Source organism: Saimiri boliviensis, chromosome 8 (genome assembly GCF_048565385.1).
Source record: "Saimiri boliviensis isolate mSaiBol1 chromosome 8, mSaiBol1.pri, whole genome shotgun sequence".
NCBI lineage: Eukaryota > Metazoa > Chordata > Mammalia > Primates > Cebidae > Saimiri > Saimiri boliviensis.
Window position 1 is genome coordinate 113,786,171 of NC_133456.1, and position 27,194 is coordinate 113,813,364.

General features: G+C 43.6%; 1 protein-coding gene across 9 annotated transcripts in view; it reads left to right on the forward strand.

Annotated features, from left to right (window-relative positions):
* Nucleotides 1–27,194, forward strand: part of SFMBT2 (Scm like with four mbt domains 2) — a 297,168-nt gene that overhangs the window by 171,663 nt on the left and 98,311 nt on the right. For 8 of the 9 annotated variants that reach the window (XM_074405073.1, XM_074405075.1, XM_074405074.1 and 5 more), the window contains 3 exons: nt 751–839; nt 2,679–2,925; nt 9,907–10,004. In XM_074405073.1, coding sequence (XP_074261174.1) covers nt 751–839; nt 2,679–2,925; nt 9,907–10,004 — 434 coding nt within the window. The remainder of the gene's footprint in view (nt 1–750; nt 840–2,678; nt 2,926–9,906; nt 10,005–27,194) is intronic. The other variant, XM_074405080.1, reaches the window with a different exon arrangement.

Genomic DNA, 27,194 nt, shown 5'->3' on the forward strand with positions numbered 1-27,194 from the left:
TCTTGAACAGACAATAGTATAATTCACATATCACCTATGCACATCCACCTGCATACCTTAAATCATCTCTGGATTACTTACAGTAACTACTGCATGTAGATGCTATGTAAATAGTTGCTACGCTGGAGTTTTTGGAGAATAATAACAAGGAAAAAATCGTACATGTTCAGCAAAGATGCATTCCTTTCATGTATTTTTGATGCTCAGTTGAATTGAACCCAGGGATGGGGAACCCGTGGGTACGAAGGGGGACTACTTATTTCTCCCATTTCTCTGTTTCTCCATTTCATCTTCAATCCACCCCTCTTGTTAGTATGTGCCCATTTCTCTGTCTGCAGGTTCCTTCTTCTTCTGCACCTGTATAAACCTTTCATGTCGTTTGGGGCCTGGCTTGATTTTCCCACCTGAAAACCCTTCTCTGATGTCCCTAGCCTCATTGGTCTCTCTCTTTCTTTTTGGAACCTCCTAAACTGTATACTTTCTAATTCCTTTGTGGTTTGTGAGAGGTTTCTAAACAGGTCATAAGACTTCAGATTCTTTCATCTCCTTGGTGCCCAGGCATGTGGTAGGTGCCGAGTCACCACTGACAGATGCATCTTTGGTCTCAGTTTCTGTATTTACTTAAGCATGGTGATGAAAGTCAAGAAAAATACTGAAATCACACTTACCTAGAGAGAACTGCTATGGTTTTAAGTTGACTGGATACTTGGCTGCTGTGTTGAAGTGTTTTTTTCTCCTTTGTCTTGCCAGCAATCAAAGAGAAGTACACAGACTGGACTGAATTTCTCATACGTGACTTGACCGGTTCGAGGACAGCACCTGCCAACCTCCTGGAAGGTGTATGTATTGTTGTTATACATCTAATCTATCTCTGAAGCACCCCAGTTGCGTGAGCTCAGACCTGACAGCACCTTTGCATATATCCTTCTGCAGATGCGTGCTTTCCGCAGACACTGCCATCCAAATAGCCTCCCTTCCTGTTTTGTCCTGAATTACTTAGGTGACTGATTTGAATGGCGTTGATGAAACCTCCCCTGTGATGCAATCAGCAAATGGAAAATTTGCTCCTTGTGAATCCAATTTTAAAGCACATTATACTAGGATATCTTCGCACTATCCTATATGTTTAAACCTCTTTCCTATATGAGTGAATATAAATTAAATCCTGTGGAATAACTGTTTTGAAAGGTGACAAGATTATGTATGTGCTAATATAGTCTCTTGGAGTACCTTGATAAGTGGTTCCATTAAATGTTCTATTTCGGATGCATAAGCCCAAGATTTGAACATACACATGTTAACCAATAATTGAATTAACTTTCCATGTAAAAACAAGGGGAGAAATGACAGATCGTATTTCAGTGTAGCCAAGGAAATTTTAATATGTTGAAGAAAAAACAGTTTAATCTGAAATGTATTTGAGAGTAGCCAAGGAAATTTTAATATGTTGAAGAAAAAATAGTTTAATCTGAAATGTATTTCAGAGTAGCCAAGGAAATTTTAATATGTTGAAGAAAAAATAGTTTAATCTGAAATCTTGATGGTTTATTTGAAAATAATTTTATGATGAAAAATTTTAGGATTTATATTTTGTATTTATTTACATGATAGAACAGGAAGAGAAAGGCACAGTGTCATAAATAATTATTGAAATACCTAGTCTGTTTTTCTTAAGAATGCCCCTAAAAAGGGGAAAACGGTGAATAACAAGTAATAAGGTGTGGAATTCGACAGTATCATATTCTCTTAACCTTAAGCTTTCCCTCTTTTCTTAAATGATATTGACACTTCAGAACGTCATTGTCTAATATAGTGAATGGGTTTTGTTTTGTGAAGATTTTGTCTGATGTATTCGTTATATATCTTCATAGCTGCTATTTTAATTTTTCATTAACAAATCAAAAGGATGATAGTTCATCCTTTCAAAAGGATAAATTGTCTTACTGTGTTGATTTTCTAAAACATATTTGCCTACAAAGCTGGCTGAACAAACACCCTTTTCATATGCTATCATGTGCTGAGACCGTTTCTTAGAAGGGGCAGTAATTATAAATGCTCTAAACCAATTATCAGGTTAAGTGTAGAAACAACTTCACATAGGAGTCTAATTCAGCTGATTATTACTGTGTGTTAGACGTGTCATCAACACACACTCTTGCTTTCGTCACATAATCAAAGTTTGAGAGCATCTTGGTTGTTAGAGTAGTCGCCATTAGAGTAAGATGAATGTCTGGGAAGAAGTCATGGTATACGTTGAATGCCCTGTATTGGAAATATCTGTCTATTGGGAAAGTAGACAGTTTGCCACTACATATTTTCTAGGTCCAGGCAAATTTGGGCAGAACTCTTCTTAAAAGCATACTGATTCTTAACAAATGCAATTATATCTGGGAAGGGTGATTTGTTTGGTGAGAACTTAGCACAAACTGTTACTTTCTATTGACTTGTGAATTTTTTGTTGTTGGATATGGAATGGGGTACATGAAATGTGTGGGAGGGAGGGAAGGGAAGGGGCGGGGTGGGGCGTGGGCTGGCGAAGATGGGGTGGAGGGAACACCAAACTGTTTGCCAGTACCTTGGATGATGGTGTGAAAAAATATTATCTTCTGCTGTCATCTGTTTCCATGAGAACCTTAAAATAAAGTTTAAAATAAGGAGTTTTGCTTCTGTTTAAACAGCCTCTGCGAGGGAAAGGCCCTATAGACCTCATTACAGTTGGTTCCTTAATAGAACTTCAGGATTCCCAGAGCCCTTTTCAGTACTGGATAGTTAGTGTGATTGAAAATGTTGGAGGAAGATTACGCCTTCGCTATGTGGGATTGGAGGACACTGAATCCTATGACCAGTGGTTGTTTTACTTGGATTACAGACTTCGACCAGTTGGTTGGTGTCAAGAGAATAAATACAGAATGGACCCACCTTCAGGTAAGGGCCAAACCTTTTGCTGCTGTAAAGTATTTTAGAGAAAGATGTGATGCTTTCCTGGATGTGTTTCTAGAAAATGTATTAGCTCTGTGGTATCTTTTATATCTGAGTATGTGAATATCAAGCACTTTAACTTCACAATGCTTTCTATAGAGACTGAAACCTAAGACTTCAATCAATAGTGTTCTCAAAGGGGAGAGCAATGTTGGAGGCCTTAGGGAAGGAAGTTGGTCTAGTTCTTTGGAATAACTGTTTCAGAAAGGAAAAACACAGTAGATTAGGACTTGAGCATGTTCTCCATGCATTTCTTTAGGAATTTTGATAGTCTTGTAAGTAGGTTCCAAAATCTCTGTCCATCTGTGTACCCATTTCTCTGTCTGTCCATTCACCTACTCATCCATCCATATATCCCTTTATCTGTGTATCCATTCATCTATCCATTCATCCACCTACCCATCCAGCATTCATGTATTCCTCCATCCATCCATCCATCCATCCATCCATCCATCCATCCATCCGTCCGTCCATCCATCCATTCAAATAGCCAAACCACAATCCAATCTGACCAAGAAACAGCACTGAGTAAATAGATCGTCATGCTATTTCTCCTGGCATGTTAAGATTTTGGTTAGCTTCAAATTCACTGTCAGATGGCTTTGTAGAGGCTTAATTGGATAGAATAGTGCCTTACACTCTCTGCCATACCCTACCTAGTTAAAAATCTCGGTCTTTAAAAAATAATCATTTTTGAATGTTTACTATGTGCCAGGTGATTTTACATCCGGTATGTTGTTCGATTCTAAAAAAAATTAATGCATGCTTGTGAATGTCACTTCACAGCAGAGAAAATAAAGATTAGAGTTCAGCTAGCTGTCCAGGGTCCCCTGTTTGAGGAGACAGGCAGTGCAATTCAGATTCCCACGCGTTGGGCCCCTCCCACCCCACTCCCCTTACTGCCTCTTCTTACCAGCCTTTGAATGGGAGACCTCAGAACAGAAATATTGGATTCTTGTAGAATTAGAGATGCCAAGGAAGAAATATGTATTTTTTTCAGAAATTGGTAATCTTCATTCTGGTCAGTTTTGTAGGCGTATCTGGAATAAGGACGTAGCTCTTCGGCTCTATTTAAATCACCAGAGAATTTCCTCCCCTGTTAGCTGCTGATGTTAGCCTTGAGTACGTGAAGGAGAGGAGTTATCTTTCCTGTCACTCAGAGGCTTTAATTGAACACGCTTCCTGGTCCCGTGTCCTGTGTGTTTGCATTTGTGTTAAGTTTGACAGGCATAGAGACAGGTAATGTGGTATTTTATGAGTATTACTGTTGTCACAGTTTTGAGAAGCAGCCAACACCTCCATCTCTATCCTGAGTGATTTTTGACTTTGATAACAAACCAAGAGCCTGTGATATTGTAAGGAAGGATGTAAGCCCGGCTTGGCTCTGGGATTCATAACCTAGCAGGAAAAATTTACTTTGTGGATAAAGTTGTGTGCATAAATCTCCGCTTAGTGTCTAATTGCTTTATAAATTTTAGGAGCAATATCTACTTGCTCCTAAATATATATCTACTTGCCAGTGTACAGATTTATAGCAAAGCAAAGGATTACTAGTGGCTTCTTATGTTCTCTGTGATATTTCATTCCTGAGAAGTTTTGGGAAAGCAGCAATGGGATATGCCTTCGTGGAAACTTAGGGAATATTTGCTTATGAACTGTCTCCCTCTTTAGATAATTTGGGGTCTTTGTAATATACAAATAAATTGTGTTTATATGTCTAAGCATTTTCTGGAAACGAGTTCATTTAACTGAAGAGTTCTTGGGGGCCTTTGAAGATTCTGACACAGGCAGGGCATGATGGCTCACACCTGTAATCCCAGCAATCTGGGAGGCCAAGTGGGTGGATTGCTTGAGCTTAGGAGTTTGAGATCACCTGGGGCAACATCTCTACAAACCCCATCTCTACAAAAAATAGAAAAAAACTAGCTGGACATGGTGGCATGCACCTGTAGTCTCAGCTACTTAGGGGGCTGAGGTGGGAGGATCGCTTGAGCGTGGGAAGGAGAGGCTGCAGTGAGCAGAGATCACTCCACTGCACTCCAGCCTGTAAGACAGAGTGAGACCCCATTAAAAGAAAAAAAAATATTCTGGAAAAGACATTCATCATCAAGAACTTACTTCCCCAACATTTAAATCATCTGCAGGAAAGGTGATGGTCAGGCAGAAGAAAACAAAAAGTGAAAAGACACTCAAAAGTGTGACTTTGAGTTCCTCAAACACAGTAGTTTCAAGATGGAAACTGGATTCTGTTACATCACTCAGCTGAACGGCACCCTCAGGAAGACAGGCTATTATTACCCCTTTTACCCGCACGGGGACAGATTCTAGTACTTTGGGTTTGTATAAATTGATTTCAAGTCCCATGATGACTTGTGTAACTTACATGGTAGCACCACTTCCTTAACTGAAATATAGCTGAGAATAAAACTTCATACCTGCATAGAAAATAGTAAGCCGGTTTTCTCCTTTTCCCGAACACCGTGAAATCACTGGAAAGTGTTCCACTTCCACGACTGGTGGGGAGAAGTCCAGTGGGAGGGAGATGTGGCGTGGTGATGAGCATCTTGCCCTGGGAGCTCTTCCTACCACTATTGTGAAAAATAATCACCCTTTACTTTTACTTCCTTTTTATTTTATTTTATTTTTTGAAGCAGGGTCTCACTCTGTCTCCCAGGCTGGAGTGCAGTGATGTGCTCTCATCTCACCGCAGCCTCAACTTCCCAGGCTCAAGTGATCCTCCCACCTCAGCCTCCCAAGTGGCCAGAACTACAGGCACGTGCCACCATCCCTGGCCAACTTTATAATTTCTTATTTTGTAGAGATGGGATCTCACTATGTTGCTCAGGCTGGGTTTGAACTCCTGAGCTTAGGTGATCTGCTCACCTCAGCCTTTCAAAGTGTTGGGATTATAGGCATGATCCACTCCATGAGGCCCTCGTTTTACTCTTTAAAGGGCGCAGTATTTTTCAGCTGTTTAGCACAAAAGAGAAATGGGTCGTTGAAAGTAGCTAGGAAGTTAGCTTTCAAAAACCTGGGAAAAGAGATCAGACTTTATACTCTCCACCTCTGAGAAACATAGGGCCTTTGCGTCTTTCTGTTTCTGCCAGAACCAGAGGAAATAGCATTCTGGTGCTTGGGGAAAGAGGAAGGGAAAGAAGCCACCTTATGCTGTACAGTGGGGATAAGGAGACCTTTCTGGGCTGCTGAGTGGTGTAATGCATATCAAGAGATTGGCCTTTTCTAGGGATTCAATCCGTGATCAGAGTCTTAAGGTTATACTTTGGTTTTTCAAGGAGTGTAAGTAGGTCATTGAGGTTAGGGTCATTTAAGAAACCCCACCTGCTCTCCTATTTCTGAATGTTTAGACAATAAGATAGACTTGTAGATATTCCTGCAGATGCTTAAAAGATGAAACTTTTTGAGGTTTATTTTCTTCTCTATTTCTAGAATTTATTTCCTTGGTTTTTTCCTTCAAAAATTTTTTATCTTTTTTTAAAGTGCTTATTTTACATAGTTCTTAATGTCAGGAAGTTTCTAAATCAACTTAAAATACTTCCTGCCTGAACTGTTAGTCCAAAAGCTAGTTGGACTAAGAGTTGGACTATATGAATTTGTGTAAGCTGCCACAACAAAATGCCACAGGCTTTGTGGCTTACACAGCAGACATTTCTCAGAGGTCTGAAGGCTAGAAGTGTGAGATCAGGGTGCCAGTGTACTTGGGGTCTGGGGAGGGCTCGCTTCCTGGTTTGCAGATGGCTGCCTTCTGACTGTGTCCTCATGTAGTAGATCAAGAGAGAACTCTGGTATGTCTTCTTATAAGGACACAGATCTCTTTGAGGGCCCCACCCTCATGACCCCGTCCAACTCTAATCATCTCCCAAATATATCCCTTTGGAGTTAGGGCTTCAGGTAAGAATTCTGGAGAGAGACAAACATTTAGTCCATAACACTTTCTGATATTTACCATCTCTTCACAACATAGATTCATCTTTCTTCGCTGGGTATGACCTGGAGGAGCAGGAGGAAATGGAAGTGTTTTGGAGGCAGGTGCATAAAAAAAGGGTTGTCTGTCAAGGCTTTTGTTTATCCATAATTACGTTATGCATTCCTGTTTCCTGCGGCACTTACTAGGAAATGCCCCACCAAACCCTTGCAACAAAGGAGGTGGCCTCATTTTTCTAGTAGGCTTCTAGTTACAGAGAAATCGGGACACGTCTTAATTGATCACGGCCTTCCCTGAAACAGAAACTGGCATGATATACTTTATTCAGTTATCTGCAACACAATCATTTTAAGAAAGTGGTCTATGTTCTTTGAAGCGTCCTATTTCTTGTCCATTAACTTGCCAGTATAGCCAGCATGCCTGCGTCTCACAGAATGCACATGGGCAGTGTTGTTCTCTTGCTGGTTGTTGTCAAGCTGTCAAAACTGCAGCTGATTTTTACCTTTTCACAAAAGAAGCCTGCCTTGCTGTGGGCTGGGTTCATTCCGGGATTTAACAGCATCAGAAAGAAAACAGAGAACCTTTGGGTTGTAGGACAGAGGCAGGGCTCACCTGGCACCTGGACTTCTTGTTACCTTTGTCTCTGGCGTGGAGGAAGAGAGATGGCATCTGTTGGACAGAGGAGTTTGTTTTTCAGGGATGGCTTGTTTGGTCTGCCTTCCTGGGCCAACGCGCAGAGTCTAGAGGGCTCCGGCAACCCCACTGGGGTCTGGACATCCCCTCAGTGAGTTCTCATAGCTTGGGTCTAACCCTGGTCATGTTGGATTTTCATTCCTCCTTGCCTTAAGGTGGTTTTTTGTTTGTTTGTTCATTTGTTTGTTTAAGACGAAGTCTCACTCAAGTTGAAGTGCAGTGGCACAATCTCGGCTCACTGCAGCCTCTGCCTTCTGGGTTCAAGCAATTCTCCTGCCTCAGCCTCCTGAGTAGCTGGGATTACAAGCACCTGCCACCACACCCAGCTAATTTTTGTTTTTTATTAGAAGTGGGGTTTCACCATATTGGCTTGGCTGGTCTTGAACTCCTGACTTCAAGTGATCCACCCACCTTGGCCTCCCAGTGAAGGTGTTTTATGACCATTCTTTTACCCTCTCCTCTGACTCAGGGCATCCCTCCCCCACTCAGAGACCACCATCAAGGGTCAAGGGTATAACTAGTCCCAATTCCAAACTGAGAGGCCAAAGGTGCTGGCCAGGCAGATCATGCTTTTCCTTCCTGCACCTGTTGGGTCTTCGAATCCCTTCTTTGGTGCAGGCTTTGGAAATGCCCATGGTTTTCTGTGAGTGGGTCCTTTTCCTACCATGCCCAGGTTGAACTCTCTGTCTGCCTACCCGGCGTGCTGGGAAGGGGTGTGCATTTATGGTCCCTGTCCATTATGAGGTCCAGTCTGCTGTTGGCAGTTTCTCTCTTGAGCCTGCCTTGGTGTCCTCAGGGCTTTGCTCCCCAGGCTCCCCCGAGTGGCTCCTGTCTCTCTCGTTCGGATGCAGTGCCCATGAGTTTGCACGCGTGCACAGGTATCCCTCTCACCCTCTTGGAACAGCTTGCAGGACTCTGTGAACTGACCCCTGTACCTACTTTTGGGCACCCTGTGATAAGCAGTGTCTTCCTGAGTGCCCCCTTCTCACTATCGACGTCAGAGGCCCCATTCTTTCAGTCTCGGCAGAAGTGTGTGTTAAGCTCCCACCATGTGCTCCCAGTTACGTGAGCTACTATTTAGAAAGGCCAAACTGGAAACAAAAAGTTCAGCAGAGGTGGAAGAGTAGACACAAATACTAGGAAGGACATAGACAGCGCACACGCACGCAGAGGATGTGTTGTGGTGAACTACCCTTTGCGTGTCTTTGTGTAAGTGACAATGACGTCGGGCAGTGCGCTGATGGCCTGGCTAGTTCTGACAGGATCTCACACCCACCGTGATTAGGACTGAATAAACTGCTGAAACAGGGGCTTAAAGCTCAAGGTGAGTTCAAAAGCTATAGGATCAAAATAGATGGCTTCATGCTAAAAAGCAGACATGGAAGAAATTAAAAATATAGTCCCAAAGGTTTAATGTTGCCTTTTAACTGTGCTCAATTTCATATTCATATCCTAAGCGTCTGTCTGAAGTAGCCTGGGTTGATATAGTGAAGGCATAAACATATCTACTTCCAGTGAGGGCTTCTGCAAATCCTATTTTGATAAGGTCTTAAATCTGTTGAGATCAGGCCATAAAATTCTCCTGCAGTTTCAGCAATAGGTAAAAACAGTACTCAGTGCTTTTTTTTTTTCCCTTTTAATTTTGCATTCAGACTGTGTAACCTCCATCTGTAAATCTTACCCCCCACCCCACCACCACCTGGGGAAAAATATGGGCAACATGTGGTGTGTTAAGCAACATTTCAAGTGTAAATATTAAACTTGGTTGGTAAATTTTAATTTACCTTTTAATAATTTTCTGACTTACAGGGACTATTTTTAGCAGATGAGAGCTTAGAGATTTAGTGAAAAATATGTTGTAATAACTGCAAATGCCAGACTAGAGTCATTTGTAGTTTAGAAATGTGTCAGATAATAAGTTCCTCATCAGTGGGCATTGCTTTCCTAGGTGATATGTGGAATTTTGGCCCATGGATGACTGAGGTTTTGGCTAATGTGATTAATACCATTAAATTACTTACAGAATGCCAACTAAATGCATACAAATGTTCCCTGAAGAAGAGCTCTATTAAGTTTATTCTTCATTTCTGACAGCAGAATCCCAGGTTGCTATTTAATTTCAGAAAATCCTGTCAGCAGGTGGCTGTTCGTGGAGGGTTCCGGGTGTGAACTCTGACGGTCACCGATCGTGCTGAGGTTTCAGGAAAGCTTGGGAATTAACATGCAGTAAAGAACCCGCTGGCAGAACGTTGTTAGTCCTTAAACTCTTATGTGATTTGCTGTTGATACAGAAATCTATCCTTTGAAGATGGCCTCTGAATGGAAATGTACTCTGGAAAAATCCCTTACTGATGCTGCCAAATTTCCTCTTCCAATGGAAGTATTTAAGGTAAGATGTTGATCATTAGCAGTGTATCTATCTACTTTTTTTGATAACAAAACCGCCTAAAAAGTTTTCCACAGCAAATCCTTTGCACTTGAGAAAGACACCTTCTTAACCAGTTCACATTTTAAATGTTTAAGGTTTTGTCTGTTTCATGTTGCTGTTTTTAAAAATAATATTCATAATGACCCATAGTACAGGATGTGATTAAAATTGTTTAGGTTTACTGTTTTTCTTTGCAGAATATTGTTATGGAAATACTTTCGCCCCCTCACTTTCTACTACAGAAACAAAGGAAATAGAGCAAGTCGTAATTTTGATGTTTAGTAAAAATGGCAGAAAATGATGCATGCCGTGGTTCAATTTTCTTGACGTCTCGAGGTTCTGCTAAGTACTAGACCTTCCACAGGCACTCGCATGACGATGAAGAGCTTATGAAATGCATCTCCACTGAAACAGCCACCAAATTCTTTACACTTCGAAAATTACACTTCACACTTACATGAAAGAGGATATTAGGTTCTGGACAGGGATGGTCCATTCAGGTCCATCCAAGGAAATCATAAAACAAGACCTGTCTTATTTGGAGCTCAAGTGCGGGTGGCTACGCAACACCACTGGCGTCCTTGGACGGTTCTCAGTGTGGTTGTGACAGACAGACATCCAGCAGCTTCCCAGCCCTGGGGCGGCGCGTGTCTGCAGAGTCATAGAAGTTTCATGTAGAGGATGTACTTAATGTGTGTTTGGGCACCCCGCAGAGCAAGAGTTTAAGGATTCCTTAGGGGGCAGGGCTTCCTGGATTCTGTTGACGCCCAGCCCAGTCCTGTCAGCCTTTTAAACAGTTGTGGCAAATCATTGACCCCTTCGTTCAGAGCTTCCCCTGTTTTTAAAATTGGACTCGTTAAGACCGCCTCCTCGACTTAGCCGTGTAAATGTGTTCTGATATTTAACGGAGTGATGATTTTTACAGTGTTTGGGGCCTCTTGTACTGGAGGAACAGTGTGTAGATACCTCACCAGGAGCGTGCTGTTGAGTGACAGGGAGGCACTGCTGTCACTTGTTGCCTCACTGACCAAATCCTCCGCCCTCCCCCTCTTTGTCTTCCTTTTCCTCCCCTTCAGCAGAAGCAATGGTGGTAACCCCTCACCTTCTTAAGATTCGCTCACAGACCGGGTGCAGTTGCTCACACCTGTAATCCCTGCGCCTTGAGGCCGAGGCAGGAGGATGACGAGCCCAGGAGATCACTCCTGCCTCGGCTTGCTCTTTTCTCCCTTTCCTTCTTCCTTCAGTACTGTCCTCCCCTTACAAAAAGGGTCAAGAAAAGCAGCCTTCAACGTGGGACCTGTCGGCTCTGCTACCCCCGCCCGAGCCAGCCTGCCCTCGTCACCCGCTCTCCTTTTCCTTCACCGCGGCCTCAGTCGTATTTGAATGTGAATCAAATCCAATCACCTCCTTCACCCTTGAAAAAATAGATTTTATTTTGAAGTACCTCATACATACATGTGAGGGGTTCAAGGAGTGGGCCAGTGAAAAATGACAGATGTCCATCATCTGGTCTCGGCCTCAGAGCAGCCAGAACAGCGAAGCCCCCTCTGCAGCCCCAGGCCTGCCATCCCGTGGGGCTGGAGCACCTGGGGCCTCATTGCTGTTCGAATCCTGCCCGGGTGTGCCTTTCTAAGCAGGATGCTGATTCCAGTTGGCAGGATGGGAAGTGGGCACCGTCCTCTTTGTTCAGAGAGGGCCCTTTCCCTACTCTGAAGAGGGAAGAAAGCTGGATGTGGTTTGGGCACCAAATTGGCTTTGCTTTTCCTCAGAGTCAATGAGAGGATTCAGTAGGTAAAGTTGTGAGCTAATCTTTTTTGTTTGATTTTTGGAGAAAGGGTGTCACTCAGTCACCCAGATTGGAATGCAGTAGGGTGATGGTAGCTTGCAGAAACGTCAGACTCCCAGTTTCAAGCACCCCTCCTGCCTCAGCCTCCCAAGTAGCTAGAACCACAGGCATGCCCCAGCACACCCAGCTAATGTATTAGTTTGTTCTCATGCTGCTAATGAAGACATACCTGAGACTGGGTCATTTATAAAGGAAAGAGGTTTAATTGACTCACAGTTCAGCAAGGCTGAGGAGGCCTCAGGAAACTTACAATCACATCAAAAGGGGAAGCAAACACATCATTTTTCACAAGGCAGCAGGAAGGAGAGTAAGAGCTGGATGAAGGGGGAAGCCCCTTATAAAACCATCAGATCTCATGAGAGCGTACTCACTATCAGGAGAATAGCATAGGAGAAACTGCCCCCGTGATTCAATTACATCCCACTGAGTTTCTCCCACGACAGTGGGAATTACGGGAGCTGTAATTCAAAATGAGATTTGGGTGGGGACACAGCCAAACCATATCAGCTAATTTTTAGATATTTTTTTTTTTGTACAGATAGAGTCTCACTGTGTTGCCCAGGCTGGTCTCAAACTCCTGGGCTCCAGTGATTCTCCTGTCTCAGCTTCCTAAAGTGCAGAGATTACTGGTGTGAGCAACTGCACCTGGTCTGTGAGCAAATCTTAAGAAAGTGAGGGGTTACCACAATTGCTTCTGCTGAAGTTGTAACATGAACTGGAGGTTACATACCTTAGAAAGGTGGGCAGGGGTCGGTTGGTTCATGTTGTCTGATTTGATGGCTTAGCTCTCAGGAGCAGGCTGAAGTTGAGTGTTTCTTTGCAGTGAAATGAGTGTTCTCATCTTGTCCAGGCAGCTGGGCCAGGAGTAGCACTCAGGAATCTCTTTAGTGTCGTCAAAATAAGCTGAATATTGTTAACAATCTTGGCTGGCTCACTTCAGCATCCTGTCCTTAGGTTGCAAAGATGATAAAATGCTGTCTATGTTTTCTCACTAAAAGTGGCTAAAAATGTCTATCCTATCAGTATACTTTATTGATAATTTGTGTGGGTGTAGAATTTTAGGTGAGCTGTCATTTGTCTCAGAATCAGAGGTTTTGGCTGGGGTGTGGTGGCTAACACCTGTAATCGCAGCACTTTGGGAGGCCGAGGTGGGCAGATCCTTTGAGGTCAGGAGTTCGAGAGTAGCCTGGCCAACATGGTGAAACCCTGTCTCTACTAAAAATACAAAAAAATTATCTGGGCATGGTGGCACGCACCTGTAATCCCAGCTACTTAGGAGGCTGAGGTAGGAGCATTGCTTGATCCTGGGAGGCAGAGGTTGCAGTCAGCTGATATTGGACCACGGCACTCCAGCCTGTACAATAGAGCATGACTCTGTCTCAAAAGAAAAAAGGTGTAGGGGGTGATTAGAATGTAGTGGTCAGCCCCTGGAGGGTGACATGTGAGCTACTTTTTGTCCTCTAGTTTTTCCTCTCTGGCTGATTTCCCAGGGAGAGTTTTTCAGTCTCCTAGTCTCCCACTTGGGACTCCAGGTCTGACTGCCAGTGTTTCAGGAGCCACGTGGGGAGTGGAGGGCTGGGGTGTTTCAGGCATATCTCATGGGACTCATTTCTCAGCCTTTCCAAGCTTCGGCAGGAGTCAATGTGTTGGCCCTCAGCTTTTCTGCTGAAGGCCTGGGATCTGGCTTTGCTGAATGTGTTGAATTACTCACTTCTTCATCAGCTTTTTTGCTTCCTTACCTTTGTGTGCTGAGTGGGTTTGTGTATTTTTTTTTTTTTAAGTCTCTTGGACTGTAGTTTTGGTTAGAGTTTTGGAGGAGGTGAAATGAATGTGGGTTTTTTAACCTGGCACTGCCATTGAAAAGAATCTTGTTGTTTGGACTCTAGGGTACAATCAAGCCGCCACATCCTTCCTGGACACACTGAGCCTGGTGGGATTTTTCACGTACTTCCCTGTACAGTGTCTCCTTTCATGCCCCTCCTCGCTGTGCCAGGGGTGCAATTGTTATGCTTCTCTAACACCCCTTGTACCTTGATATGGCTTGTCTCTGTGTCCTCACCCACATCTCATCTTGCGGCTCCCAGAATTCCCACATGTTGTGGGAGGGACCCCGTGGGAGGTAACTGAATCATTGGGGTTGGTCTTTCCCGTGCTGTTTTCTGGTGACAGTGAGTAAGTCTCAGGAGATCTGATGGCTTTCAAAATAGGAGTTTCCCTGTTAAGCTCTTTTCTCTTGCCTGCTGCCATGGGAGACGTGCCTTTCAATTTCCACTATGATTGTGAGGCCTCCCCAGCTAGGGGGAGCTGTCAGTCCAAGAAGCATCTTTCTTTTGTCAATTGCCCAGTCTTGGGTACATCTTTATCAGCAATGTGAAAATGGACTAATACGTACCTGTTTTGTTCTTTCTGTTAAAGTCGTACTCGTTTTTCATTCTCAAATATAGATTCCCTAAAGGAATCCTTCCCCAGATCCCTGGCCCCGTCCCAGAGGAACTTGAGCCTCTGTTAGGTGTCCTTCAGCAGCCTGTTCTGTTACAGTTATGATTAATCATTTGTACAGTTCCTTTTATGATGCCTGTCTCTTTTTGCCTAACTTTAAGCTCCAGGAAGCCAAGGACTGTGTCTTTCTTGTCTGTTCTTAGGAACATACTTTTTTGACCATGGTAGGATTCAGTAAATACCTATCAAATAAATGCATGAATTCATGAATGGACATACGTCTTCAACTCCTTGAATTTAATTTTTGTTTTTTGGAGATAGTCTCACACTGTCACTCACGATCTCGGTGTGGCTGCCTGCAGCCTCTGCCTCCTGAGTTCAAAGGATTCTCCTGCCTCAGCTTCCCAAGTAGCTGGCATTACAGGTGTACACCACCAGGCCTGGCTAATGTTTTTTGTATTTTTAGTAGAGACGAGATTTCACCATGTGGGCCAGGTTGGTCTTGAACTCCTGAACTCAAGCAATCCACCCACCTCGGCCTCCCAAAGTACTGGGATTATAGGTGTGAGACACCGTGCCAGGTCTGAGTTTAAAATTTTTGAGTTCATATACAGATTAAATGGATATGCACACTTATTTAGAACTGTGAATACTAAGACTCAAAAGGTATACACATTAATCATCTTAACGTATTTGTAATTAAAAATTAATTCATTAAACATTTATTGAACACAAGTCTTTGCACAAAGCTATTATGTGCTGTTGACCTGATTCCAGGGTTTAATAATTTGTTTATATTTTCCAGAATAAAATTACCTTACCTTCTTCCCTCACTCAATTTAATTTCTTCCCATGAGAATTCAGACTATTATTTTGGTAGAGTACTTGAAAATTATCATCTTATTCAATATTTTGTACGTAATTAAGAAGCGCTTTGAGAATAGATACTGAATATTACTTTTGGGCCTCTCATGAGGCAGGGTGTGGGGTTAGGCACTTTATAATAGACGTTGGTTGCTTTGAGTATTACGTGTTCTTAAAGCTGGCGAGATACTTTCATAAATGCTTTCTCTTATTTCAGTTCAAGGGAGCGACATGGGCAGGTTCTTAACTATATTTTGTAATGAGAGAGAATCTACACATTTAATTTTGAGGGCATGAGAACACGATTTTCTTAGTCTGTAAAGGCTACTGTCCCAAATTCCCATGGACTGGATGACTTTGACCAGAAAATTGTTCTCTCGTGCTTCTGGAGACAAGCATGTGAAATCAGGGTATTGGCAGGATCACACTCCCCTGAAGGCTCTGGGGCAGAAGCAGAGGTCGGCTCCAGCTTCTAGGGCTTGCCAGTGTCCTGCGCTCTGCTCAGCTTGTGGCCACCTCCTCGGTTCCCTGCCTCCATGTTCACATGGCCTCTCCACATCTGTCCGAATTTCTTTCTGCTTACAAAGCAACCGTTATGTGCCTGAGCCCTGCGCCAATCCCGCCCAACTTTGTCTTAACTCGATTGCATTTACAAAGACCGTATTTTCAAATACGATTGCATGCTTAGCTTCTGGGTGAGTCTGAATTTGCAGGGGAACATGCTTCAACCCAATATGATCACATTTCATGTATGTTCAGAAATCTTAGAAGTGACACACTAGCACTCTTTACTGAGTTCCTCTGCTTACATGAAGATAAAGTTCAGAGAAATGGTGTGGACACGTGGATGAAGATCAAACTGTCTTAGCAGTTGCTTCATTTATTTAAAAAAAACAAAAAAAAAAACAAAAAAAAAAAATCGAGAAATTTTCTCTCTCAAGTGTTGAAAAGTTCCAGCAAGCAGTATTCTTTTGTAGGATCCAAAAAGAAACACACACACACATATGCGCGCGTGCTCGCGCACACACGCGCGCGCACACACACACACACACACTTGTTTTTCTCTGTTATCACTGTTTGATCATCACTGTTTATCAGCAGGCAGACTTCTTTCATTATGGTAAAAGGAATATGTGTTTGAATTCAGCAGTGAGTCATCTAAGATGCATGTTGTTATGGAAAACTGCCATAGCGTTCAGCTGTTACGAGACAGAAGTCAAAGCTAAGCACATTTAATGGCCGGAGACGAGCAGTATTTCCAAGCGATTCTTTTTATTATTTTTACACTTTGGATGAAACGGGTATTAGGATGGGATGAGTCCCATTATGCTGTGGTGGCTCACGTGGGGGGATGTGTTCACACATCTGTGTGGCTGTCTGTCAGTGTCTGCATGCAATCTGAGCGAGAGCCCCTGGGTAGGCGTTCCTTTCTGTCTTGAATACAAACAGGAATGGTGTGAAAACAAGCTCACAATTAGTATTTCTGCCGTTATTGACCTTTGATTTGAGAGATCACTCTGAATAGCATTGGAAGCCATATTTTACTGGGAATTTTGACTTACCTTATTTGGAAAATGCGGATAATTTCAAAAGTGTACACTCAGTTGAAGGATAAATAGTTGATGAAATGGGTTTTAAAAAAACCCAAAGGACAGTAAGAGCTTCATTTTATTGAAAAAGACATAATGATTTTTTTTTCTTGAAGACCAACCCCATTATTTAAAGGCCTAGAAGATTTGCCAAAGCTGTCCACGTGCTATCCATGCCCGTTACAAGTCTGTAGAGGTGACTGCACTGCACATCACCATGGCGTCTCAGTGAATTTTAATTCAGAGAAGATGTTTCTGCATCACACAGCTGGGTGATTCTCAGGTTTTGGAACAGAAAGAAATCTGCATTTTAAGAATCAACTTAAGATATGTTTAAAAAGTACATGAAATCTTTCTTTGGCATAGTCAGATTGACTGGTTTTGCACCCTCTCGAAACCATCATTTGATTAACTTATGATACATCCCAATGTCCACTCAAGCAAGATGCCCCAGTTTTCATAAAAAATTTTTATTTTTGTCTTTTGCAAAGAACTACTAGGATGGGTTTCTGTCAGTTTCTGTCATCAGGCAGTGAAGTTTATTACAGGACAAACTCAGTCTTTTGGTCAATAATGTCTTTGTTGCCCAGTTCACTAAGAGTATACTAAGAGGCCACTAAAGGATTTTGGGGGGCTTAGTAAGCTTTAAAACTAGGGGAAAAGGAGACTAGAAAATAAAAGCCTATCAGTAATGGTAACATTTCACGTGTCCGACATTTACGAGCATCCGTGATAGTATTATTTCTCATTCTCAGCAGTTCTCGTAAATGGTATTCTGCATCTGCTATTCTACATGTTTGCAAATGTTAAATTGTACAAGTTTCATTTGACAACTCATTTGTCCATCAAGAAGATCTACAAATAAGAAACAGCAATTCCCAATTTGCTAGTTAATAGATTTAAAGTATTATTTCCTTAGAGGAACACATAGATACAGCCCGGGGAAGACAAAAGCTCTCCAGCTCACTTCTTTCATGACCACAGCTTGTCACAGCAAGGAAGGGACATATCTGAAGTATCACTAAAATCTGTAATCCTTTTTTTTATCCTTTAAAGAAGGGAAATTGTTGGAATCCATTTGTGTTCTTTAAAACAATGTTGAAAATCTCAGTGTGTTTGAAATTCTGAATGAGCTACTCAGAGGTTTGCCTTAGAGTGCAGGGAATTATCGATAAAGGCAACTGCACTTCTTTGGGAGGCAGAGGATGGCGAATCACTTGAGGTCAGGAGTTTGAGACCAGCCTGGCCAACATGGTGAAACCATGTCTCTACTGAAAATGCAAAAATTAGCCGGGAATCACTTGAACCCAGAAGGTGGAGGTTGTAGTGAGCCAAGATCGAGCCACTGCACTCCAGCCCAGACAACAGAGTGAAAATCCATCTCAAAAAAAAAAGAAAAGAAAAGAAAAGAAAAGAAAAGAAAGGCCATCGCATTTGAGGCTAAACCTCCGACATCTTCCTTGTATCCTCTCTCCGCCTCACGCCTCTGTGTGGGAGATCACCACATCTGCCCGGGTGTGGTAACTTACTGACCGGACTCACAGGATTCGGAAGTTGTTACACTCATGGGAATAGTTTACTACAGCGAAAGGATAGAAAGCAGAATCAGCAATGGAGTGAAGTCCAGAAAGCCTGACACAAGCTTCCAGAGCGCCCTCCAGGAGGGGTCGTACAGCACCCAGCTGTGACAACAGGTGCCAGACACTCTTCTACCAGGGCAGGTCCTTGGAGACTCAGTGCTTAGGGTTTTTATTGGGGGCTGTTCACGTAGACACCCTCTGCCCGGGACATACCAAAATTCCCAACTCTTAGAAGGTAGTAAACCGGTTATAAACCAGATTGTACACACAGTTTAGACACAGCAAACTGCTCTTATATTTAAGAGAAGTTTTAGATTGGTGTAAGCTATTTTTTATCAGCTACATTTCCAGGTTCCAGCCACAGTCTCCCTTGCAGGCAGGCCCCCTCTGTGAGGACTGCAGCTCAGGCCTCCTAGGTAAACCCTTCTCTGCACACATTCCACCCATCAGCAAATCCTGTCTGCTCTCCCTTCAAACTCTGTCCCGAACTCTCTCTTCCTCTGTGGCCTTTGCCACGGCCCAAGTCCAGGCCACCATCTCTGTCCCGTGGACTGTCCCATCCATTTCAGAGCTTGTTTCTTGGCTTCTGGTCATTGTACCCCGAGGTTGTAGCCTGAGGGTTTCTCTTGAAACTGCGGTCAGGTGGAGCCCCGGTTTTGCTCTTGGATCTCATCAGGGCGGGACGCCTGGGTCTGGGCGCCTGTTCCTGGAGGCGTCGCGTGCCTGCCATGGCCCTTCCAGCTCCCCACTGTCCCAATGACGCCCGCTCACTGCTGCCTCAGGCCTTTGTAGAATGCCTGGTCTGCCTGGAAGGTCACTCCAGATTCCTGCATGGCCCCTTCCCTCACTCACTACTGGTCTCTGCTTAAAATTAGAAAACCCCTCTCTGTGCCACCATCTCCCCCTCCGCACGCTCTCCCTGCCACCCTGGTTCAGCACTGCTGTCAGCACTGCTCCCCCAACTATTACATAGTGCTTTGCTTTTTATTTTTTTAATTTAATTGAAATGGTTTTGGCATATAGCCTGCCTCCCCTAGCCAGAGTGCAGGGTCCATGAGAGCCAAGTGTTTATTTTCATGACTGCTTTATCCCCAGTGCCTTCAGCAGTGCCCAGGACATCATCAGTTCTCAGCAAATATTCTTGAATGGATTCATGAAGAAACAAGTCCAAAAGTTAGCTTAGACGAATCAAAGCGTAGGAGAGGTCATCACTGTAACTTAAATGAAGCAAGCCTCCTGTGAGTGGTTTTGAATCATAGAGCTGACTAACCTAAGAGGGGAATGGCTCTATTTATGGGATGGTGAGTTTACAGCGAAGGATGGCACTTTGTGATCAACTAAAAATACCCCATCTCAGTACTTTGCTAAGAAGAGGAAAGAGTTGAGAGCACTGAGAAGAACAGTTGGGAGGAATCGAAGTTAAGTAAACATTTCAGGAGCCAGGCACGGTAGCTCACGCCTGTAATCTTAGCACTTGGGGAGGCCAGGCAGGAGGATTGCTCAAGCTCAGGATTTCTAGACCAGCCTGGGCAACATGGTGAAACCCTGTCTCTACACAGTGGACAAAAATTAGCTGGGCATGGTCGTGTGCACATGTAATCCCAGCTATTTGGGAGGCTGAGGCCAGAGAATCACTTGAACCCAGTGTACTCTAGTCTGGGTGATAGAGCCAGATTCCGTCACAGAAAAAAGAAAGAGAGAGAGAGAGAGAGAGAGAAGGAAGGAAGGGAAGAAGGGGAGAGAGAGGGAGGGAGAGGAGGGGAAGAGAGAGGATGGGAAAGGAAGGGAAAGGGAGGGAAGGGAAGGTAGGGGAAGGGAAGGGAAGGGAAAAGAAGTGGGGGAGGGAGAGAGGGAGGGAAAGAAGGAAGGAAGATAAGAAAGAAAGGAAATTAGTAATAAAAAAAACCAAGACATTAAAAAACATTAAAATCTCAGCATTAAAAAAAGAAAGAAAAAGAAAAACCGTTTTCCACGAAATCCTGTTGCTCACAAACCTGAAATGTCAAGGTTTGCTCCTTGTTGAAAGTGATCACAGACTAGCTTAATATTGTCTACATGTGTTGTACGTGAGATTAGTTTTCCTCTCTCTCTCTTTCTCTCTCTCTCTCTCTCTCTCTCTCTGCCTCTCTCTTAAAGTGTCATCTTTTGGATCCTTTGATCGGGCACTAACCTGATACTGTATACTGTTTTCTAACTAAACAAATAGAGAATAAAGATAGAAATTGCTCGAGGAATAAGCCCAGGAGGGCACTCTGGTCTGGGGATGTGGTTGGCATCCAGTGTTTCTGCTGTTTTATAGGCAGCTAATTCTTTTCTGCTGAATTGATGGCTCTTTCCTATCTTGCTTCTCAGGAGTGTATGTAACTGACAGGTGACGCGTGGCCGGGCAGTGACTCCCCAGTGCTTCCTGCTTATTTCTGTTTTATTTCAAACCGAGGAGAAGTTTGTTTTTGATGTGACTCGTATGCCTAGGACACTAATTCCAGTCGATTCTCTTATCATGTCCCTGACCAGTTCCTCATCAGAATCTGCACCTAATGGAAGTTACAGGGAACCAAGGTCATGATACCTGAGGCTTGTACTTCATCTGGACTCAGAACAGAGCAAATGCGTGCCTGCGCTAAATACTTCCATAAAATACCCAGTGTCTTGGTGTCCTTCTGTAACTCAGTCTCTGTCGTCTTTGACATAAGTATCATGATTGCAGACACATCACTGATAGGGGATAACAGGCACCCTGGAAATCCGTAAGTCAAGGTCAAGGGCTGGCAGTCATGGCAGTTTGCTGGGTTGAGTCAGGTTTGTTGGGTCTGAAGCTGCACCTGGAGCGCTTTCTTTTAGCATCTTGCTTTCTCCATTTCTCAGTGTCTAATAAATGAAGGGACGTAGACATGAAAAGAAGGCTAATTGACAGGAGGAATGCTCTGCGAGGCCGTTTTTCCCTCACACAAACAAAGACAGAAATAAAGGCCTTCTTTGCCGGATGCCCTCTCTACTCAGTGTTCATGCTGCTCGTAGCACTGAAGATTCTACATCTAGTGATTTTTTTTTCTCAGTGTTTTCTTAGCTTTGAATGATGTACCTGTCAGTGTGATTATAGATTTAACCCTTAGGAGGGAATCTCTCCTGTATTTCAGCATTGGAGACCTAGATTAAAGGCTGGGGAGAGAAGATTAAATGTGGCCGAGAGAGAAGCTTTTCCTTCTCATTCCGTCTGGTACAGCCGAAGGGGAGAGGAAGATGCGAGCTTCTCTCACCATAGATTGTGAGGCTGCAGTTTCTATGGCGACTGGTTTTTTCCCCCCTTATTCAGCAGCTAAATGCAGCAACGTTCAAACACTTGTAGCTGAGTCTGGCATTCAGAGGGACACTTCAATTCTCCCGGCATTTGCCTTAAGCCCCTATGTGGAGACAGAGCTTAATTTTTTGGCCAGGTCATTTAGCAATTAATGTTTGCAGGTCACATGGTGGATATCTCCTCATCACGTTCTCTCCAAATGGCTTTGAAATAGAGGCTGCTGGCTGGGCATGGTGGCTCACGCCTCTAATCCCAGCACCTGGGGAAACCTGAGATCCAGAGGCAGGTGAATCACCTGAGATCTAGAGTTCGAGACCAGCCTGGCCAACATGGTGAAACCCTGTCTCTACTAAAACTACAAAAATTTGCTGGGCATGGTGGCATGTGCTTGTAATCCCTGCTACTCAGAGGGTTGAGGCAGGAGAATCGCTTTAACCTGGGAGGTGGAAGTTGTAGTGAGCCGAGATCGCACCATTGCATTCCAGCCTGGGCAACAAGAGAGAAACTCCTTCTCAAAAAAAAAAAAAAAAAAAAAAAAAAAAAAAAAAAAAAAAAGAAATAGAGACTGTTTTGGCTATTTTGATGGTAGGTGATTTTGTTAGCAGATGGGTGCATGTTCTTGTGTGATCTTGGTGCCACTGATTGAACTTGGGAGGTTTCTACCCCGTGGCTGGAGCCAGGTCTCTTCTCCCAGGCAACCCCGGTGTCTGGGCCTGAAAGCACAGGCTCTGCAGAGCTCATCTACGACTCCACCTCCTCTTGCCATTCCCGTTTCTTTACAGACTTGAAGAGGGTTGTTAAACAGAATCTTTTTGGGGTGGAACACCCCAGAGAAGCCCAGTTTGTTGAACGCCTGTCCCTGGCAACATATAGAACTGTGAGGTAGGGTTCATCTGCGGAATCCTTTGCGTGTTCTGGGTTCTTGAACTGAAGTATGTGTATTCCATGGCAAGAAAGGACCAGCGGGGCCATCTAGTTTTTATGAGTATTGGAGAAAATCTTATAAGAGATGCACTAAAGATGGTAACATTGGCCAAACAATAAATGTAACTATAAAAATCACAAAATCCAGATCTATAGTTTGCGGCCACACTGCTTGATCCCAGGGGCCTCAGCTCGCTGCCTGCAGTTTGCTAGATGGCAACTTGCTTTTAATCCTCAATGCTAAGAATTTAAGAATTTAGTTAACTTTCAGTTGTCTGCTCTGGGAGTTCTCACTCCGAAAGGGCTTCTGCTTACCACGGATAATTCTGGCTCTTGCCACTTTCTGGGATTGCAGAGAGAGTTGGTTAATATCAGCATGAACTTTGTGTAATTGACATATGGATTTGGAGGTGTGCAAAGGGGCTAGATCTCTTATTTATAAAACAAGACACATTTCAGAGTGATCATTGTGCCAGATTTTTATTTTTTTCGGGTTTTCTATTCCATTCTCCATTAACAAAAATAATTAAGGAAAGAGTATAATTCTTTTATCTATAGAAGATAAAAGAATTATACTCTTATAATTTTATTCTGGATTTAAGCCACAGTAAAACTGTTATTCTGGATTTAAGCCACAGTAAATCTGGAGACAGTTCCCCCGCAAAAAACACTCACCAGCTGTTTTGCAGGCTAGGCTGTCCATTTAAGCCCTGTGGTTCTTTTTCTGAATAGACAGTTGCAAATAGCCGTGTCTCCAGTGAGGAACCTGATGTAAAGGGAAGTTTGAGCTTCTCTTTTTAACTTTAGGACTTCAGAGGTTTCAGACCTCACAGAAAATGAGGGCCCCATGCCGTAAGGGGAGCCCAGCACATGGCCACACCACTGGGTTTTGCCGTTCAGTTCCGTCCGTCCTACCCCAGGCAGGGCACCCTGAGGAGGTTGCAGGGTGTGCATAAAAGGCATGGAGACTGTTCAGTCCTCAGCCTCCTCTCTTCCATCCCTCCGCCAGCCACTCTACTTTGAATCTGCCTGTCTCAATGACATAAAGTCAAGGTTAAGATCAAATCTGCCTCCAGTTTTGTCACCAGTGCCATTTATAATCAGAAAGGCCAGCACGAACACGTCAGATAAACCTTTACATGAATACATAATGGCCTGCCTTTAACAACTCGGGAAAAGGAATGGCTAAGTTTAGGAGGTGGAAACCGGCCCGAAAGCACCTTAGTATTTAACAAGACCTTGCACTTGTCATGACCCGCAACGTCTCTAGATCACAACAGGATTCAGTCTTTTCCCTCCTGGCATCTCGATTCTCCTGCAAGCAAATCCATCCAGACATGCGTGCACACGTAACCCCACTCGGCAAAGGGATCAAAACATTTGGTGGTTTCGCTTGTGAATCTGTACTGAGGCATGCACTCCCTGAACCTCTGTCATTGTGTCCGATGACTCTGAGAGATGGCAGGTCTGTGAAGAGCAGGACGGGGAGCAAGGCTTGGCCGGAGTGCTACAAACCCTGGCTTTCTGTGTGATTCACCACTCACATTGAGGAGGACGTCTTTGGAAAATGTATTGCTTTTCAGACCTTTTGGGATAGCATAAAAAGGTATGGGAGGAAAAATGTAACTGAAGCCATAGATGATCCACGTGAACTCCAACACCGTTCTTTAAAGTGTGGCTGTGAACCGATGAGCATTTCTGGCGATTTGCACCCATGGGCCGCAGACCTCGTGCTGGGTACAGTGCACATAATGTCTCACATTCTCACAGTAACTTGACTCAGGAGGCATTAGGAGTCTTACTGGTTAAGTTCAGGAACTGCCAGCCTCAGAGAAGTTAATTTCTAGTCATACCTCATACAGAGAGACGTTGGAAGAGCCAGGATGCATGGATGTACCTCAAACCCAAGGCCACACTTTGTTTTTAACTGTTTCTTTTGTCCAGGTTTTAGAATTAAACTTGGATATTTAAAGGCTGAGCAAATTCAGTATTATTATAACAAATAACCAGCAAATGAATGCTGGATGTATTAAGTGTTGCCTGTTCCGTATGGCATTTAAACTAGAATATGTTGGTCAACTTCTTATTACTCATTTGCTTTTGACAAGGGCTCTCCTGGGATTTTGGCCAGGATGATTTTTTTACTGTGCTAAGTAACAACTGCCCCTGTTCCTTGCCAAATAAATACCTCTACCCAGAAGGGTGGTCATGCCCCCTGTGTAGAATTAGAACCAGTGGTGTAAGCCCAAAGAGTGGCCCCATTTTTCTTGTCAGTGATTGCCTTGGGAGGAGTCTCGTAACCAATTTGGGTCAATAATACATGAGGACATCTGCTGGTGATTTCTGGAAGAGGTTTCCTTGCTTTGAAGAAGGAGCATAGGGAAGGGGTCCCTTGCTCTGCCTGAGAGGCCTGGAGCTTCTGCAGCTGTCTTGAGCTCATGGGGGGGGAAAGTTTTAACAGTTAGGGTGTGGAAGAAGGAGGATAAAAAGAACCAGGCCATTTCTGACATTGCTGATGGCTCTGTTCACCAATCTTGAGCTGCCTTTTCTCTGGAATCCTTTGCCATATGAGATAATGGATTTCCTTATGGTTTATGCCAGGTTGAGCAGGGTTTTCTGTCTGGTCTTTGCATGAGAAGTCACCTTAATATATAAAGGCTTCCTTGGGGACCAGTACCATTTTAGGTGACTAGTTTGCTTATCTGCAGGTTAGAAATGATTGCTGCCGTAGTGGTAGTAGGCTGGTGGGTGAAGGAGTAACCGAGTTATTGTCATTGCCCTGTGCATGCAAAGCAACCTTTGTAATGCCATATTGTGGCCACCACTGTTAATGGTTATTCCCATCATTCGTAATAGCATCTTTGAATTTTATACACCAGACATTCAAAGTAGAGGCAGTGGGAGGGTGACAGCAGTACCAAGTCAACAGTGTAGGTTGCGCAAATGCAAGTGAGGAGTTCCAGGTCTTGCTGAGACAACCTCAGGGTGAGTCAGAATTAACAGGGATGGTTGGCACACTGATCACACCGAGGGGCTGAAGGGTACCAGGGTGAGTTCATGCTGGAAACAGGCAGAGATAATCCACTGATGTTGAGGAAGCTTATCAGAAGTGTAGGAGGAGGAGACCACAAGGTCAGGTGTCTCATCAACGATACCCGACTTATCTCTTCACTGAATCTGAATCGATGGTCCTCAACCCACAGGCCAGGAGGATGTGCCCTTCAGTGGACATGCGGCAAAGCCCAGAGACATTTCACTTGTCTCAGGTGGGAGAATGCAGTCGGCATCTAGTGGGTAGACACCAGAGATGCAGCTGCAGCATGCTACAGTGGCAGGACAGCCGCCCAACAAAGAACCTGGCCCTGAAAAGGTTAATAGTGCAGAGGTTCATCATCCCTGTTTCTCACCTGGAAATGGTTGGTGGAGAGAAGCCGAGGGCAGCTGGGGTGTGAAGAAGACTCTGGAGACGGAAGCTGTTATTAGATCCAATCCAGGCTGCCTGGCAGTGAGCACTTTACAGAGAAGCTTCCCACCTGTGGCAGAGCACGTAGCGGGGTTTGCAAGCTCTCTGTATTTAGTGGTTGCCACGTTGGTGTCTGGAAAGGGCAGAACAGAAGCTCAGACTGCTGGGTAGAGAAGTTCTGCGCCCTAGCAGCTCTTGCTGCTTTCTCTGAAGCATGCTGGCGTCGTGTTTCCATGACAACAGTTGAGTTAATGCATTTAGGGGCCCCCTCAGCACCCACCACATCCTGCCTGTTAGAAATCGTGTGGCTCATGTTGTAATGTCTGATACCACAGTACTACGTTTCTCATTACTATTTTTTAACTTGATTGAATGCACAGCTACTGGATAGAATCACCCTTTAACACCTGTAAGTAACAAACAGAAATGCTTATTCGTGTTCAGCAATAGATTTTAAAATTACATTTTTGTTACAAATATTTCACTGGCTAAATTGAAATCAATGTGATCAAATTGAAATGCCATATACTATTGATTTAGTAAATGCTGGCCTCCTAATATCTGTTTTTCAATGAAACTGATATGGGATTAATATTCTAATGAACATCTGAACACTAGGTCATTAGTGAAACAAAAGAGGAATGATATCATAAACGGCTCTGGATGCTTTTTCCAGCAGGACGTAGCATACCGGTACGAATAGAGTAATTAAAATGTAGTTCATTATATATTAATTTGAATGTAGTACTAACTAAAACCTTCCATTGACTTCACTGAAGCCTAGTCTTAGAAATTAGTCAAATTAATGGAGGCCTTGAAAAGAAACACATGCAATTTTTGAGTTCCCTGTGGACCAAAAACCTGGCAGGTTAGAATGGAAAAGAATTATACTGTGCAGTATTTTTGTGTAAGTACAAAACACTAAAAGATTTTGGTGCTTAAAAGGATTGGGCAGGGTGAATTGTGTATCTGTTTTTTGTCTATTTTATTTTATATCTATATGAGCCAAAAGGAAGAACCAAAGTTGACACTGAGATTGCTGCGAAGAAAAAGAATTTCGTGTGGCCTTTGATTGTTGAACTCAGGTTAACAATTTGGTTCCTGGAGCCAGGTACAGTGGCTCATGCCTGTAATCCCAGCACTTTGAG